General features: G+C 40.9%; 1 protein-coding gene across 5 annotated transcripts in view; it reads left to right on the top strand.

Moving 5' to 3' along the window:
- The window catches only part of DHX35 (DEAH-box helicase 35), a 101054-nt gene that overhangs the window by 41191 nt on the left and 42910 nt on the right, over positions 1-16953 (top strand). For all 5 annotated transcript variants that reach the window (XR_004033011.1, XM_030826026.1, XM_030826028.1 and 2 more), the window contains 6 exons: positions 57-153; positions 1033-1191; positions 3435-3645; positions 7551-7675; positions 12184-12238; positions 16098-16193. Coding sequence is in view for 4 of the 5 variants with exons in the window: in XM_030826026.1 (XP_030681886.1) it covers positions 57-153; positions 1033-1191; positions 3435-3645; positions 7551-7675; positions 12184-12238; positions 16098-16193 (743 nt within the window). In the remaining variant the exon portion in view is untranslated. The remainder of the gene's footprint in view (positions 1-56; positions 154-1032; positions 1192-3434; positions 3646-7550; positions 7676-12183; positions 12239-16097; positions 16194-16953) is intronic.

Below are 16953 nucleotides of genomic sequence, written 5' to 3'. Positions count from 1 at the left end.
GATCTGTAATTAACGAGCATATTCTAGTGATGAATTCATCCCATTTGTCTTTTCAGTCCTGTTCCAGATTATATCAAATCAACTGTGGAAACTGTGGTGAAAATTCACCAGACAGAGGGAGACGGAGACATTTTAGCATTTCTTACTGGCCAGGTAATGCCATTGTACTTCTCTGATGAACAGACATGTTAAGACAGCACCAAAATTAGTACAGAGCCTTGTTACTTTACTCAGCCGTTTATTTCATGTTTTGTTGTATTTTGTGGTTCCACATTTGTGTAAAAAATTGATTTGATGTCATTCATCTACCATCTAGGTTGTCAGGGAGTCGTTAGCCCCTGCCTGTTCTGTCTGCAGAGGGTTAAATGTTTTTTAAATGTATTAGCTGATTCCAAAATAAACTAGGTAGCTGAGTGAGGGCTATTTTGTTTGCCAGAATTGGATACTACATTAGGTCCATGGTCCTGCACACATGTTGCTGCTGGGTACCTCTTTTGCCAGTGAAACCTTTACAGCTCATCCTGGAGGTGATAAGTGGCCATATTACTGGTAAAACAACTGAACAGGCTCAAGTGCTCGCTGACAGTGGCAGCACTATTCAGACCTGCCCTCCAACTGTAATCTTTCCCACTGCCAAACACTTTCCATGGTTAAGTAATCTTCTTTGGAGAAAGCTTATAGTGACTTTATATGCTACAACTTTTCCATATGCATGAGATGCTTGTTTGACACCATATATGTGTGCTGGGTAAAATAGTCATTGTTTTTATTTATTGGGAACTCTTCCATTCATTGCAGATCATATCGATTTTTTAGTAACTAATAGTGTAGTTGCAAAATTTCACCCATTGTCATCATTGTTTATTAGCATTTAATTAAATACCATCCCAGAGTGGAACATGACAGCACTGAAATTCTTGAATCTGACCAAAATTAAAGTCCAGATCCCAACTTTTATTTTCTTTCAGTATGATAAAATAGCATGCTTTAAATTGATTTTGGTTTCTTTGGTTCCTGGTTCAACGTCTTTAGGAAGAGGTAGAAACTGTTGTGTCAATGCTCATCGAGCAGGCTCGAGCACTAGCTCGCACTGGGATGAAGAGACACCTCCGAGTTCTCCCCATGTATGCAGGACTGCCTTCCTTTGAGCAAATGAAAGTGTTTGAAAGGGTGTCACGCAATGTCAGAAAGGTGAGACTATCCTGATGACCAAGGGTGTTGGCAGCCGTCTATAATCATAATGATGCTCCTTTACTTGTTTTGAAACTTGCTAAACACAAAGCAGACTTCTAGGTCCATATTTCTGTGTAGTAGATCTAAAAGCACACAATAAATAATACATTGTGAAGATTTCTTTTTTTTTTTTTTGAGACGGAATCTCACTCTGTTGCCCAGGCTGGAGTGCAGTGGCGCAATCTCAGCTCACTGCAAGCTCCACCTCCCGGTTTCACGCCATTCTCCTGCCTCAGCCTCCTGAGTAGCTGGGACGACAGGTGCCTGCCACCACACCCGGCTAATTTTTTTTGTATTTTTAGTAGAGATGGGGTTTCACTAAGTTAGCCAGGATGGTCTCGATCTCCTGACCTTGTGATCCGCCCACCTTGGCCTCCCAAAGTGCTGGGATACAAGCGTGAGTCACCGCGCCCGGCCTATTGTGAAGATTCTAAACCCAACCCACTGAATGATCACTTTGACAGTAGTTATCAGATCAGGTGACTTCTCTCTTCTTCTCTTTTGCCTTCCTAATATTTCCCATGACACATGCTTACTTTGGCATACGGGATTGTTTGGGGGGATTGAGGTCAGTCAGGAGCAATAGAAAAGTTGGTACACATGGTTTCTAAATAATTTGTTTTAAGTATCAGCTTGCCTATTTAAAAGGGCCAAGTTTAAATCAATTAGTTCAAGATGTGGCTTAAAAATGTTTAGCCTTGATGTGAGAGTGAGGAAGGGTGTGGTGAAAAGCATTGGTTTGAAGGAGCCGGCAGGCAGCCAGTTTGCCTGCTGTTCATGACTCTGCCTTTTCCTTTCATTAGATGAGGACTGCACAGAACCAGCCCGAGGACAGCTTTTACTGTAGTAGCTATTTATCAACAGATGGCAGAGAATAGAGCAGGTGAGGGATGGTCTGAGGATCCACTCCCAATTTCAGACCACCTGGAAGAGGGTGCTCAGCCTCTTGACCATTGGGATGGAGCAACTTGAGTCTGCCCCGTCAAACATTATTGCAGCCAGCCAATCAGGAGACCTGGATTCTGCCCCTGAGCTACTATGTGCCTTGAGACAACTGACTTAACCTCGAATCTGAGTTTTTGCAGCTGTAAAGCATAAATAATAATAACTTTCAGATAGGTAGTTTTATAGCATAATATCTTAATCCCAACTACATAAAAATATTTGGAAGATTATTTTATAAAATGATCATTTATAAAATAATTTTTATAAAATGATTTATAAAATGTAAAGTGCCTGAAAAAAGTTCTAACTGCTATATGTATGTGTCCCCTGCTACTTAAACCCTCCAGGGGCAGCTCCCAATGTACTGGGAATAAAATTCAAATACCTCATTGTGGCCCAGAGACCACATATGATTGCATATCTGCCTCCCTCTGCAACCTCATCTTGTACATCTTGTAATTTTGGCTGCACTGGCTGTTTCTCCTTCCTTTGAACTGTTTCTTCTTCTTGGATCTCTATAGGATTGGCTGCTTCTTGTTACTGAGGTCTCTGCTCAAAATCTTTCACAGAGGCTCTGCCTGGCCAACAAATGTAAAGTAGCATTCCCTATTATTATAATTATATAATATACATGTTACATACTACATCATATCATATTGCCTCGTTGTATTAATATTTTCTTTGTAGTATTTGTTGTACTCTGAAATTATTTTCTTGTTTATGTTCAGCATGTCTTCACCCCAAACACTCAAACTAGAATGTAAGCTCTGGCAGAGCAGGGGCCTTGTCTGTCTCGTTTATCCTACATCCCAGCACCTTGAACGGTGCTTGGCAAAGTACACACCCTCAGAAAGTAATCATGATATGAATGAATAAATGACTATACCTGCGCAAGATGGAGGGTGATTTACTTTGGTTATGCCAAAGGGAAAAACTAACAAATGCTAGGCTTTGATCACTTTATATATTAATTGTATATAGTCCCTTCAGTAGCTCTAGGGGAGGTGGTAAATCTTATTATGTAGATGAGGAAACAGGTTCAGGAGGTTGAGTAACTTGTCCAGGGTCACATGATTAGGGAGAATTCAAACCCAGGGCACCTCCTGACTTGGAAACTCACAGTCTTTCTAGTATATTAAACTGCCTCTCACAGATTCTGCAATGTTGGAAATGTTAAATCTTTTAGGATTTTTATGAGTTTATTAAAAGCAAAAGGAATAAAATGAGTTTTATTCTTCTTTCTGTGGGGAACTTAGGTGATAGTGGCCACCAATGTGGCAGAAACCTCTATCACAATCAGTGGCGTTGTGTATGTGATCGACTGTGGCTTTGTGAAACTCCGAGCTTACAATCCCAGGACAGCTATTGAATGCTTGGTGGTGGTGCCAGTCTCCCAGGCATCAGCTAACCAGCGAGCAGGACGTGGTGGTCGTAGTCGCTCGGGAAAATGTTATCGCCTTTATACAGGTTAGTGTGGCTTTCCCTAAGGGTTTTCGACTTTCTTGTAGTCAGCCTGGGCATCAGAGTGTAGCAAATGTTTACTCCTAATGGTAGAACTTAGCATAAAATACAGGCCTTCCTCACAAGGCCCTGTGTAATCAGATCCCCACTGCCTTCCTCACTCTAAATATGGTGTTTCTTTGTTACTAGTCCCCATTGGCCAAAGCTGGCCTGTGAGTGACTGTTTATTTGCTATCCTGTTCTAACTTAACATCTGGGCACAGGCCTGTGTAGCCATTTGCCCCTAGGTTGTGGGCTGTGTGTCCTGGAGCCTGTCTTTCTTGCCTTTCTTTCTTGACTTAATGTGCTGTTTTTGTATTCCAAGATCCCTGAGTCTTGCAGCGCCTCACGTTGGGTTGCCCTTTTACTTCTGGTTCAGAGCATCTTTGCCAAGTGAAAATGGAAGGTCTGTCCGGAGACTCATTCATAGAAAACAAACAGTTGATGGACTCCTGCTCTGTGCTGTGCATCATGCTAGGCTCTGAGGGAACAGAAGGCAATTTTAATACTGTCTCAGCCTTTCTGGAGCTTTCTGTCGAGCTTGAAAACAGCCTTACCTGTAGACAGTGATGGACCCAGAGCTGCTCTTTCTCTCTCTGCACTTCTCTTTTGTGGGGAATGCTGCTGAGATTTTTCCCAGTTGTCCAGACTCAATTTCCAAGTCATTGTTAATTCTATTCTCTATCCAGTATCCATCTGCATTCACTTAACCAGGCCCAGGGTTTTTTGTTTTGTTTTGTTTCTTCTGGTGTGGCTACCCGTGAAGAAGGTTCAGGGGTTTTAGCTCTGCCATTTGTCTCTTCTTTTCCTTTCAGGTTATTATTGTCCATGTTCAGTCTTTGATGTTGATCTTTCTTTTAGCAGATGTTTGCAGAGCACCTGCTGTATGCTGGCCACAGTGCTAGAGCTTGGAGATCGGGGGCTAGTAACCATGGTCTGTGGCCACAGTGGCTGACAGTCTGGTGGTGGAGGTAGACCTCAAAACAGATCAGCATATTATGGTATGATAGGGAGCCATAAAGAATTGGGAGCCTTGGAAGCAGAGAGCAGAGGCTTTTCCTTGGGCTGTTTTCTCTGCCCAGCAGATCTTCCTTATCTTTCAAATCCTCTCTCAGATGGCAGTTCCCTCATGAAGCTACCTTAGATACCTTCTCCTAGAAGCTGGTGTTATCCTTCTGGGGATTTGGGGAGCGCTTCACAACCAGGATGTTGTTTGAGCCTGATCTTATTGGCAGTACAGTCCTTATCTAGGCGAAGAGGTAATTGGGGAGATTCAATTTCAGCGCACCAGGCAGAGGGAATGGAACGTACAAGTACTTGCAGGGAAGGAAGTGGGTTTGGAACATTCACAGAAGGGAAGGAATAGGCAGAACCCAGGGCCCGAAGACCAAGGGCAACCACTGAAGATGCTAAGAAGGAATGACTAGAGTGGAAAAGGGAAAGCCAGGACTGAAAGGGATTCTGACATGCAGAGAAGGTTTCAAGACATTTTTCTCTTCAAAAATTATTTATTGAGGTGAAATTTACATAACACAACATTAACCACATTAAAGTGAACAATTTATTATATTCACAAGGTTGTGTGACCACCGCCTCCATCTAATTTCAGAACATTTCAGCCACTCCAGAATAAAATCCCTTATGCATTAAGCAGTTTCTCCCCATTCTTTCTGGCTGCCAGTCCCTGGAAATCACCAACCTGTGTTCTTCTCAATGGATTTCTCTCTTTTGGATATTTCATATAAAGAGTCACACAATATGTGACCTTTTGTGTCTGGCTTCTTTTAGCATAATGGTTTTGAGGTTTATCTACATTGTAGCATGTACTTCATTCCTTTTTATTAGTGACTAATATTCTGTTGTATAGATAAACCACACTTTGTTTATTCATTTATTAGTTGTGGACATTTGGGCTGTTTTTGCCTTTTGGCTATTGTGAATAGTGCTGGTATGAACCTGCATGTACATGTACTTGAGTAGGTGTTTTTAATTCGTTTGGCTATTACAGGGTTACATGTAATTTTGTTTAACTTTTAAGGAGCTCAAGTTACTTTTAAAGAGGCCAGCATTATCTCATGCGCCAAGAAATCATGGACTAAAGATAGGCAGGTGGATTTGGGTGAAAAGTCACTGAATCCCTTTGCATGAGCAGTTTAGTGGAAGTGGGGTTGGGAAGGACCCCTGACTGTAATGAGTGCATTGGTGTCCAGCCTCTAGGCTTCCACAGGAGCCTCCAGAAAGTATTGCTTTGAACAGGGTACCACCTGCTCAGACCCTCCTCAGTTTCTCAGACCATCCAGGATTTTTCCTCAGCTTATCTTCTCCTACTAACCACTACACATTGCTTCTCAGCTGAACTACTACACGACATGCTCTCTGCATGAGAAACGCTTAGCTACCTTTTCCTTGAGCTGTTTCCTCTTTGCCCAACAGATCCTCCTTGTCCTTCAAATCCTCCCTCAAATGGCAACATGCACTTCCCTGGAGGTCTTCTTCCAGCCACCCTGCTTCCTCCTTCCCTGAGCCTCCATTTCTCTTTGGGAGGACCACTCCTTGGGACTTTTCCTGTTTCTCCTTGAGGGTCAACTGTTTCTGGTCCAGGTCCCAGGTCCCTGCATATCACTGAAGCTTTTCAAGGCAGCTTCTGGCCCCATGCCTCATACACTTGAGTCCTCAGGAAAGCTTGCGTGTCATTGAACTTTTAGGAAACATCCACTTCCTGTGAGCTTTTCAGCAGGGTGGTCCTCTTATATGGTAACTTTGTTTCTCCTTTGGTTAGTAGTGTGCTTGGAAAATGGGGTTATCCTATCAAGAAGCTGTACACCAAATGCTCTTGAAACTAAAGGAAGTATCTCATTTGGAACTTCCTGCTGTTTGCCGTCATCCAGAACCTTCCAGTTGGACCCAATTTGTATCAATTAGTCCACAGAATATTGGTTGTCTATTTTCTTAAAGAAAACCTTTTTGAAGTTCTTTGGGGATAGTGGTATTTCTTCATGGCACTTTTTTTTTCCCTCTAGTTAACTAAAGCTTTATGATCTAAATGGAAGTTGGGTCACCCTTGTATTGTTTAAGAAGGGTGTACATCAGTTAAAATGTTGACTGATGTGGGAGGTTTTGGTGGGTGGAGCATTCTCTATATAATCCTTAAGCTTTCTGAATATACATGAAAATGAGTTAATCTCTTCCTCTTTTTTCCCCACCCTTCCTGCCTAGCTTTTATAAAAAGGCCTTCTTCCATAGTCTCTTCTCCTTCCCCCTCCCTTTCTGCCCTTCCTGTCTTGGGATCTCTGTGTCTTAGGATGCTTTTTCCTGTGTAAGGTCACCTTTTCTTCCTGGTAGGGCATGTAAACATTCATTTCTTGGTCTGGGGCAGCATTGGATTCTGGGAATTATATTGTGTACCTGGCTCGTTGATTTAAAAACTTTGATTTGGACAATTTTTGCTCTTTATAAGATTTGGTCATTTGTTGTATTTTGGTGATTTATCTTGAAATTGTTCTTTGCTTGTATGTGAAGCTGTTGCTTCCTTGACTTATTCCAAACAGAGATGGTGGCAACTGGGAACTGATAGTGATTCAGCAAGTACTTGTTGGTTTGATGTAATGTTTTGCTGACAAAAAACATTAAAAAACAGAATTTTAGATGAAGTTTTATAAAGGTGTATTCAAATATATTTATCTAAGGCATTTTAAAAATAGAATGGTCTTTCCTAAGTATAAAAATAACTTTATATCATGGTATCATGTGCATCTGCTTCTAGAATCCTAGAGCCCCTTGTTCAAGATACAGAAGAAAATTTGTCCCTTGGCATAGTGATTGCAGTTGATTGTGACATTTGGTCCCAAACCGTTCTGATTTCTTATCCTCAGAGGAAGCCTTTGACAAGTTGCCTCAGTCTACAGTTCCTGAGATGCAGCGTAGTAATTTGGCACCTGTCATCCTGCAGCTGAAAGCACTAGGAATTGACAATGTCCTCAGGTTCCACTTCATGTCGGTAAGTCCTGCCTGCTGTCTGGGGCCATAGGGAGGCTAGGGAGCTCACAGGGGGATGTCAGGACAGTGTTGTAGGGCATGCCATCTTTCTTTTTTTTCCCTACTCAGGTCATGTGTTGTGTGTCTGCTTTGCAACCAGGCCCTGTGCAGGACGTAGGGGAAAACAGCCAGACAAGGTAGCCTCAATTCCTGTTCTTACATAGTTCCTGTTCTTGTCTGCTGGGGAATAGAGACAAGTAAGTGGGTAATTACAGAGCAGTGTGCCCAGGGCTCTGAGAGACAAAGGAAGGGCCTCCAGCTTAGTCAGTCACGTCCCAGGTGAAACCTGAAACCCAAATAGGATCTCACCAGTTAGGAGGGGTGGAGAGTTCCAGGACAGCTAGTCTTTGTACAGGCCTAGATGCAGGAGTACCATGATTGGGGGATCCTGGAGGGTTTAGATAGAGCTGCAGGAAGACCGTTGTGCCTGATTGCTTCCCGAGATGATTTCTAGGAGTGGAATGAGTGGGTCAAAGGGCCATAGTCCTGTTTAGGGTCGTGTTACATGGCCAGATTGCTTTACCAATGTCAACTCTAGCAGTGCATGAATGCCCACCTCGTGGTACTTCCATTGTGCCATGTTACCTTCTTTAGTTTTGCTGATTTGATTGGCCAGAGAGAGAGAGGAAATCGCCTTTATTATAATTATTTTTAAATTTCTCATAAGGTAGATTTTTATAAAAACATTTATTAGTCAGTTTGTATTTATTCTGAATTGTTAAGCTATTTATCTGTTAGAATTTGTGTCTGTTAGTGATTTTCGGGTCCTTTGAGTATTAAATACATTAATTTTTATAATATTTCTTACAAATATTTTCTATTTATATTTTAATTTTTTTTTTTAATGTGTGGACATTCTAAACATATTCACAGTAATCTGTTTTTGCCTTTATGATTTCTTTGGCTATTCTTTTTTTCTTTCTTTATTTTCTGAGACAGTCTCACTCTGTAGCCCAGGCTGGAGTGCAGTGGTGCCATCTTGGCTCACTGCAACCTCTGCCTCCCAGGCTCAAGTGATTCTTGTGCTTTAGCCTCCTGAGTAGCTGGGGTTACAGGTGTGTCCCACCATGCCCGGCTAATTTTTTATATTTTTAGTAGAGACAGGGTTTTGCCTTGTTGCCCAGGCTGGTCTCAAACTCCTGAGCAGGTCAGGTGATCCACCCGTCTGGGCCTCCCGAAGTGCTAGGATTATAGGCGTGAGCCACCACCCCCGGCCTCTTTGGTTATTCTTGCCCTTATGAAGTACTTCTTATATTTGGGTCAGTTAATACATATTCACTCATATTTTCTTCTAGAATTTTTATGATTGAGAACTTTGTTTTTTCCCAACTGTATATGATATGACAAGTCTGGAAAGTCTGGATTCTTGGATAGTAAAGTCCCTAATGTCATATGTGATGGTAAACTAGGTGAATGAAAGAATAGAACATACAAATATCAACTCCCCCAAAGAAAACTGTGTACTTACCTCACCATAAGTATAGGGAAAATGGACCCTTTGATTATTGGTGTAGAGTAGAAGATATTATAAAGAAAAGATAAATAGGCTGAGCATGGCGGCTTATGCCTGTAATCCCAGCACTTTGGGAGGCCGAGGCAGGCAGATCACCTGAGGTCTGGAGTTCAAGACCAGCCTGGCCAACGTGGTGAAACCCCATCTCTACTAAAAATACAAAAATTAGTCAGGCATGGTGGCATGCGCCTGTAGTCCCAGCTACTTGGGAGGCTTGAGGCAGGAGAAACGCTTGAACTGGGAGGTGGAGGTTGCAGTGAGCCGAGATTGTGCCACTGCACTCCAGCCTGGGCAATAGGGCGAGACTCCTTCTTAAAAAAAAAAAAAAAAAAAAAAGAGAAAAGATAAACAGTGTGTGCTGATTTAAAAGCTTATGAAAAGCCCCGCATGTAAAATTAAGAAAAACATACAGTGACAGAAATGACAGGTCAGTATCTCAAAAAATACGAAGTTTTTATATGTACATCATTCACAGTAATTATTCACTAAATAAAGCTAAAGGAAAAAAACAGCACAAATTCAAATTTCAACTATCATTAGGACATGTTGAGCTTCTCTAGGCGAGAGGTGACTACACGTTGATATAGCTATAAAGGATGACTTTACACTAATTTTTTTTTGTTTTTTTGAGACAGAGTCTCACTCTGTCACCCAGGCTGGAGTGCAGTTGTGCGATCTCAGCTCACTGCAACCTCTGCCTCTTGGGTTCAAGCGATTCTCGTGTCTCAGCCTCCCAAGTAGCTGGGACTACAAGTAAGAGCCACCATGCTCGGTTAATTTTTTGTATTCTTAGTAGAGATGGGGTTTTGCCATGTTGGCCAGGATGGTCTTGAACGCCTGACCTCAGGTGATCTGCCCACCTTGGCCTCCCAAAGTGCTGGGATTACAGTTGTGAGCCACTGTGCGCAGTTGACTTTGCACTAATTAAATGATCAAGTATAAAGAAAAATGGTGAAATCCAAAACTGCCACAATTTGGGAAAGTAAATTCCTCCCATGTTATACCGTTTCTGTCCCCATGGAGGACTTTCTGACAACATTTAATGAGCCTTAGAAATGCCTGCTATTTCTTATAAAAATTTCTCCTGAAAAAATAAGTCAGAGGAAGAAAAAAAGCTTACATATATGATAATGCTTATAGCATTTATATTACATTGAAAAATATAAATAATGAAAATTATCGTAAAACTTTTGGACAGTTGAAAAATGAAAAAAAATACAAATTTATCTTCACATATTTCCTTCTGGTTATTATCCCCTGAAATTGTGGTTTTTATGACTGAAATTACAGAGTACATATAATTTTGTATATTTAGCAGTGTTATTTACAATGGTGAAAAACTGGAAACAATTTAATTGCCCAGCAATAAGAAAATTGACTTTTTTATGGAGTGTGATTGTCATAGAGTATTATGCAGCCATCCCAAGTAGTTACTGTGAAGTTTGTGTGGGTACAAGAAACAATGAAAACAGAAAAACATGTAGTGAGAAGACCACACTAAAACTATACATAAACAGTAATTCCAGATATGTTAAAGCAGTGTTTCTGTATTATCCCAAATCAGTTGAGGTCATAGAGAAATACTAGTGAATGTGATTAGATGAAAATAATATGGATAAGATTTTTGTGGAGAGGGGGATAAGTTTTTTTTGTTAATTGACTGGAAATTGGGCCAGGAATTGAGTCAGAGATGACCTTGTTAGTTTTTTCTGTAACTGTTAAAAGCCTAGTTCAGAGATTGCTATTCCTGTTACCTCATCCACTCTCAGTATAAAAGATCCCAGAGGGTTTAAGCTCCTTCATTAGGTGTTGCCCATTTTGCCTCTTTGTAGAGAAAGATGTTGTAAGCACCAAGGAAGGGCTAGTGGATCATTTACATGATTTGCTCAATGGTGATTTGTTGAATCCTCTCTTGTGTAGTGAATCCAATAGGTTTAGTTCCTGCCCTCGTAAGTGTGTTCACCTGTGTGTACAGCCACTACAACGTTTAAAAAGTTTAACTTTGGTCTTTGGCAAACAAAGTAGGGAAGGTAGACTGGGAAAAACGAGGCCTAAGTTCAGCTTTGCCACCAACTGCCTATATGACCTTGTTCACATGTCTTTTCCTTATTGCAGTTCAGTTTCCTCATCTGTAAAACCGAGCTAAAACAATGTGATGATTAAAATACATTTGTTATGTGAATGCATTTAGAAAAAAATACTATTTGAATTTAGAAAAAATGCATTTAGAAAACGTGCTATGCAGTTTAAAAATGTACTATAATTTTATTACCTGGGTTATTAGAAACCACATAATTTAGAGAGAAAAAATATGATGCCTGGCACTTAGGTGCTCAGTCAAGATTTGTAGAAGGAAAGGAGGTAAAGATCTGGAAAATCAGACTGAGGCTCACTACATCAGCTTTGCTTATGAACTTTAGGTTCTCTAGAACTATTATTTTTTGAAATTCAGATTCAACATATGTTGCAGTTTCCAGACAGGGATTAAAAAGACAAATTCAGCGTATGTTATTTACCCACCATGGGGCCTGGAGTGGGTCTGTGGGGGATGCAAAGATAAATCATCCCCGAGCCCTGAGTGCTGCAGTGTCCTGGGGCCCCAGTGTGGTAGAAGGTTGAGTCTGTGAAGTAAAAATTAGAAAAGTCTCAGGAGGGTTTAAGGAAAATGAAGAGGTAGTTTAAGATAGGGACCTATCACATCTGATGGAGGGGAGGATGAGGCAGCGCTTCAAAGGGAAATGTTTCATCACGCTGAGCCTTAAAGGCCAAGCAGTACAAGGGTGCTTAGAAGGATGGGAAGGACATTTCAAGAGGTGCCAACAGCAGGAACAGAAACATGGAGGCTGGGAAGAATGGGGCATGTTAGAGGGGAAAATGGATTTGAAAAGGAAATAGCCACATTTTAATGTTTGTTGCCCAAATAAATTGATTTAGGATGATTTTTATGTTTTTTCCAGCCCCCTCCAGCACAGTCGATGGTTCAAGCCTTGGAGTTACTGTATGCTCTGGGAGGTATGCCAGTTTCTCTCATCATTCTCTCTTATTATTATGTGTTCTCTTTTGCGATATTAGTGAGGTCATATTCACTTTAGGGCTGTTAGTATCTTCAGGAATGGGATTGGTTCTCCCCATATATATAATCCCCTTAATGATACTTTATTGAAATAGGAAGTTGGGACCATAATTAGACACATGAAAGCTAATTATGACAGCCAGTATATAAAACATGCCAGTTCATCAGAAGCTATTAGTAAGAATCACCAGGGCTACACTCCTAAGAGACGTCTAGAGATCAGCAGTTCCCTACCAGGATGTCAGATCTTACCTCCCCAGACCTTTTTTCTCCACCCAACAACCATATCCTTAAAAATCGTGGCTCAGTATTCTTTCCCTAAATCCTCTTCATTTCATTCCTGGAGTTGCTTGTGGAGAATTGGGGACATTATCAGCTTCTAACACCATGTTACGGGGGAACTTCTATTCAGTTGTCGATTGAAGATGTTATTAGGTTGGTGCAAAAATAATTGTGGTTTTTGCCGTTGAAAATAATGGCAAAACCTGCAGTTGCTTTTGTCCCAACCTTAATAGCATTTATCTTGACACAGAGAAAATCATAGTCTGAATTCACCTCTTCGGGGAGTGCTGTCTCTTCTATGACTGGTACCACAAATGAATATAATTTCCAATTTTGAATTAAGCTTTAGTGGAGATTTTGTTTTTTGAGATTTGAGTGTTACTTTTTTTTTAAATAGCTGTATTGAAGTATAGTTTATGTACTATACAATTCACTCATTTACAGTGTACAAATTCAGAGGCTTTTAGCATATTTTCAGGGTTGTGCAACCATCACCACAGTCTAATTGTAGAGCATATTCATCACCCAAAAAAGAAATCTTTACCCATTAGCACCTAACTTCTCATTCTCTTTCCCCCTAGTCCCCCAGCCCAAGGCAACCACTCTCTGGTTCAATCTCTATAGAGACTTTTTATCTGTATAGGTGTGCCTTTTCTGGACATTTCATGTAAATGGAATTGTATAATATGTGGTCTTTTGTGATTGGCTTCTGTCTCAGTCTGTCTGCTGTTGCTATAACAGAATGCCGGGGGCTGGGTAATTTCTAAATCATTTATTTGGCTCACGATTCAGGTGGCTGAAAGCTCCAAGATTAGGCAGCTGTATTTGAGGAGGGCCTCAGCCTGCTTCCACTCAAGGCAGGAAGCAAAAGGAGAATGGGCGGGTGCAGAGATCACATGGCAATAGAGGAAGCCAGAAAGAGAAACAGAGGAAGCCAGGCTCTTTTAAGAACCTGGTGTCATGGGAACTAATCCATTACTCACCCTCGGTAAGGGCATTAATCTGTTCATGAGGGATCACTCTCATGACCCATACACCTCACACTAGGTCCCGTCTCCCAACACTGTCACATTGGGGATCAAATTGCAACATGAGATTTGGTGGGGACAAACTACATCCAAACCATAGCAGCTTCTTTCGTTTAGTATGATGTTTCACAGGTTCCTTCATGTTGTAGCATATATTCGTACCTTATCCCTTTTTATTGCTGAATAATATTCTGTTGTATGGATATACCACATATTTTTATCCATTCATTAATTGGTGGACATTTGGGTTCTTTCCACTTTTTGGCTAATATAAATAATGCTGCTATAAATATTAGCATATAAATATGGTTTTGGTGGACCAGCAAATGTATACCAGCAATGTATCAGAGTTCCAGTTTTTCCACATTGTTGCCAATGCTTGTAATTGTCTGTCTTTTGTGTTATAGCCATCCTAGTGGGTGTGAAATGGTATCTCTTGGTTTTGATTTGCATTTCCCTGATGAGTCATGATGTTGAGCACCTTTTCATGTGCTTGCTGCCCATTTGTAAATCTTCTTTGGAGAAAAGTCTGTTCAAATCCTTTGCCCATTTTATTTGTGCTGTAGTCTTTTTTTTTTTTTTTTTAATTGAGTTGAAGTTCTTTATATATTCTGGGCACGTATTCTTATCAGATATGTGGTTTGTAAATATTTCTCCCATTTTTATGTTTTGGCTTTTTACTTACATGTACTTACTTTTTACTTATTAGTATTGTTTGCAGTACAAAAATTTTAAGTTTTTGTGTGGTTCCGTTTATCTGATTTTTCTTTCATTACGTGTGCCCTTGGTGTCATGTCTAAGAAACTTGCCTAACCTGTAGTCATTAAGATATTCTCCTAGGTTTTATAGTGTTGGCCCTTACATTAGGTCTGATCCATTTTAAGTTACTTTTTTGGTGTGGAGTGAGGTAGGGGTCCATCTTCATTCATTATGTTGATTTTACTTCTCTGTGAATAGCTAGTTACTGATTTAAAAGATCTGCAGTGATTTAAAAGACCTTCAGCTGGATTTGTGTAAGATCAGCCTGGAGTGAATGTGTGTCGGAGAAGGTTTCCACCCCCTCTTCTCAAGCATGTAATAGGAACTCGAAAGCACGTTTCCTGGGCTGATCTGTAGTGAGGATGAGAGAATGTTGACAGCATAGGAGTTTTTATTTGGGCTGGTTTTTCTCCAGTCAAACAGAATGAAATTTAAAATATTTCCTGCTTCTTCCATACCCTAAATGAGCTGGAAAAGGTAGAGGGACACCCCCTCCCCCCCCAGCTTCATTTGATTTCAAGCTGAATTACCACCTTTAAAGAGATGTCTTACTGAGCTCTGCCTTACTCTGAGATCTTGCAGCATTTAAGTAGTAAAACAGTAGTCTATATCTTGGGAATCCAATACTTGGATATTGGCAAGTGGTAGAGGGCAAGAAGGGCAGCTGGGGAGTTGAAGGAGTCAGCCCAGTTCAGCAAAATGCTCAGGAGGCAGTTGCATGAACAGGGCTGGTGTTGGCACCAGAGGGATCTGGGTTAGTGTTTAGATTCCAAGTTGCTGGCCTTGTAGTTGCTCCTTGTTGTTCTCACTGCTGCTAATAAAGAGATACTCAAGACTGGGTAATTTATAAAGGAAAGGTTTAATGGACTCACAGTTCCACATGGCTGGGGAGGCCTCACAGTCATGGAAGAGCAAAGGCATGTCTTACATGGCAGCAGGCAAGAGAACTTGTGCAGGGAAACTCCCATTTATAAAGCCATCAGATCTTGTGAGACTTATTCATTATCACGAGAACAGTATGGGGGAGACTGCCTCTGTGATTCAGTTATCTCCACCTGGCCCCGCCCTTGACATGTTTACAATTCAAGGGGAGATTTGGGTGGGGACACAGCCAAACCATATCACTCATTTAGTATGAGAAGGGCACAGGACACGGGATGCCATTGATGCCATGTTGGCACATCTTTGGCCTGTCCGGTCCTGGAGGTGGAAGAAAGTCCAGACAGTGAGGGGGCAAGGGAGATGGCAGAGAACCAGGAGAATGGGGGGCCAGGAGCTGGCGAAGAGTATTTCCAAGAAGCAGCGGCCAGCAGAGCCAAGTGCTGCTGAGGCCATCAGGAAGATGCCTTGCGTTTGGTGCTACCCGGTTGTTAGGTTCTTGGGAAGAGTGGTCTCTTGGGAGTAGTGGGAACAGGTGAGGCTGTTGTGGATTGAGGAGAGGGTACAAGCAGGAGAAGGCTGCAGGGGCATTTCCTTATAATTAAGTTCTTGAATAGAAGTCTTTAGAAGTATCAGTTTTTAAAAATTGGGTATTCAAGAGCTCAGTGGAGATCTTTTCTTCTTTTAATGTAATGGCACTCTAGTGTCAAATGGAGTTTGGTAGTGCATGAATCATCTTTTGGGTACTTTCTTCTTTTTAGCATACATTCTCTTTTATTCTCTCAACAACTGTATGCCTTCCAACACAATGGTACCTGCCTTCTGATTTCTTTTGTTGTTCTTACGGCAGGTCTGGACAAAGACTGTCGTCTGACTGAACCACTTGGCATGAGAATTGCAGAGTTTCCTTTGAATCCCATGTTTGCCAAAATGCTGCTTGAATCAGGTGGGTAGAGCCTGATAGCTTGAATTGATTTTATTTTGACTGTCAGAGGTATTGTTTGCCTGAATTCTGAGCACCCTGGGGAAGAGGTTACAATATGGTAAAAAAGCATATATATATATATCTGTAACGTAACATTTATTGTTTTAACCATTTTAAGTGTGTAGTTCTGTGATACAAAGTATGTTCACATTGTTGTGCAACCATCAGCACCATCCATTTCTAGAACTTTTTCCATCTTTTCCATTGAAACTCCATACTTAGTAAACACAAATTCCCTATTCTCTCCTCTGCCCAGCCCCTGGCAACCACCACTACTTTCTGTCTCTATGAATTTGACTGCTCTAAGAACCTTCAGAAGTGCAATCACACAGTATTTGTCCTTTGTGACTCTCTTGTTTCTGTTAACATAATGTCTTCCAGGTTCATCCATGTTGTAGTATGTGTTAAAATTTTCTTCATTTTTAAGGCGGAATAGTATTTTACTGTATATCTATACCATGTTTTGTTTATTTATCTGTTGACATTTCGGTTGCTTCTAACTTTTGGCTATTGTGAATAATGCTGCTATGAACATGGATACACAAATATCATTTTGAGTCCCTGCTTTTACGCTTTTTGGGTATATAGCCAGAAGTGGAATTACTAAATCATGATAATTCTTTAATTTTTAAAAATTTATTTTTAATTGACAATAATTGTATATATTTATGAGATACAGTGTGATGTTTTAATCTATGTACACATTGTAGATTCAGTCAAG

Source organism: Nomascus leucogenys, chromosome 13, assembly GCF_006542625.1.
Source record: "Nomascus leucogenys isolate Asia chromosome 13, Asia_NLE_v1, whole genome shotgun sequence".
Lineage (NCBI taxonomy): Eukaryota > Metazoa > Chordata > Mammalia > Primates > Hylobatidae > Nomascus > Nomascus leucogenys.
This window is presented reverse-complemented; position numbering and strand designations above follow the sequence as displayed.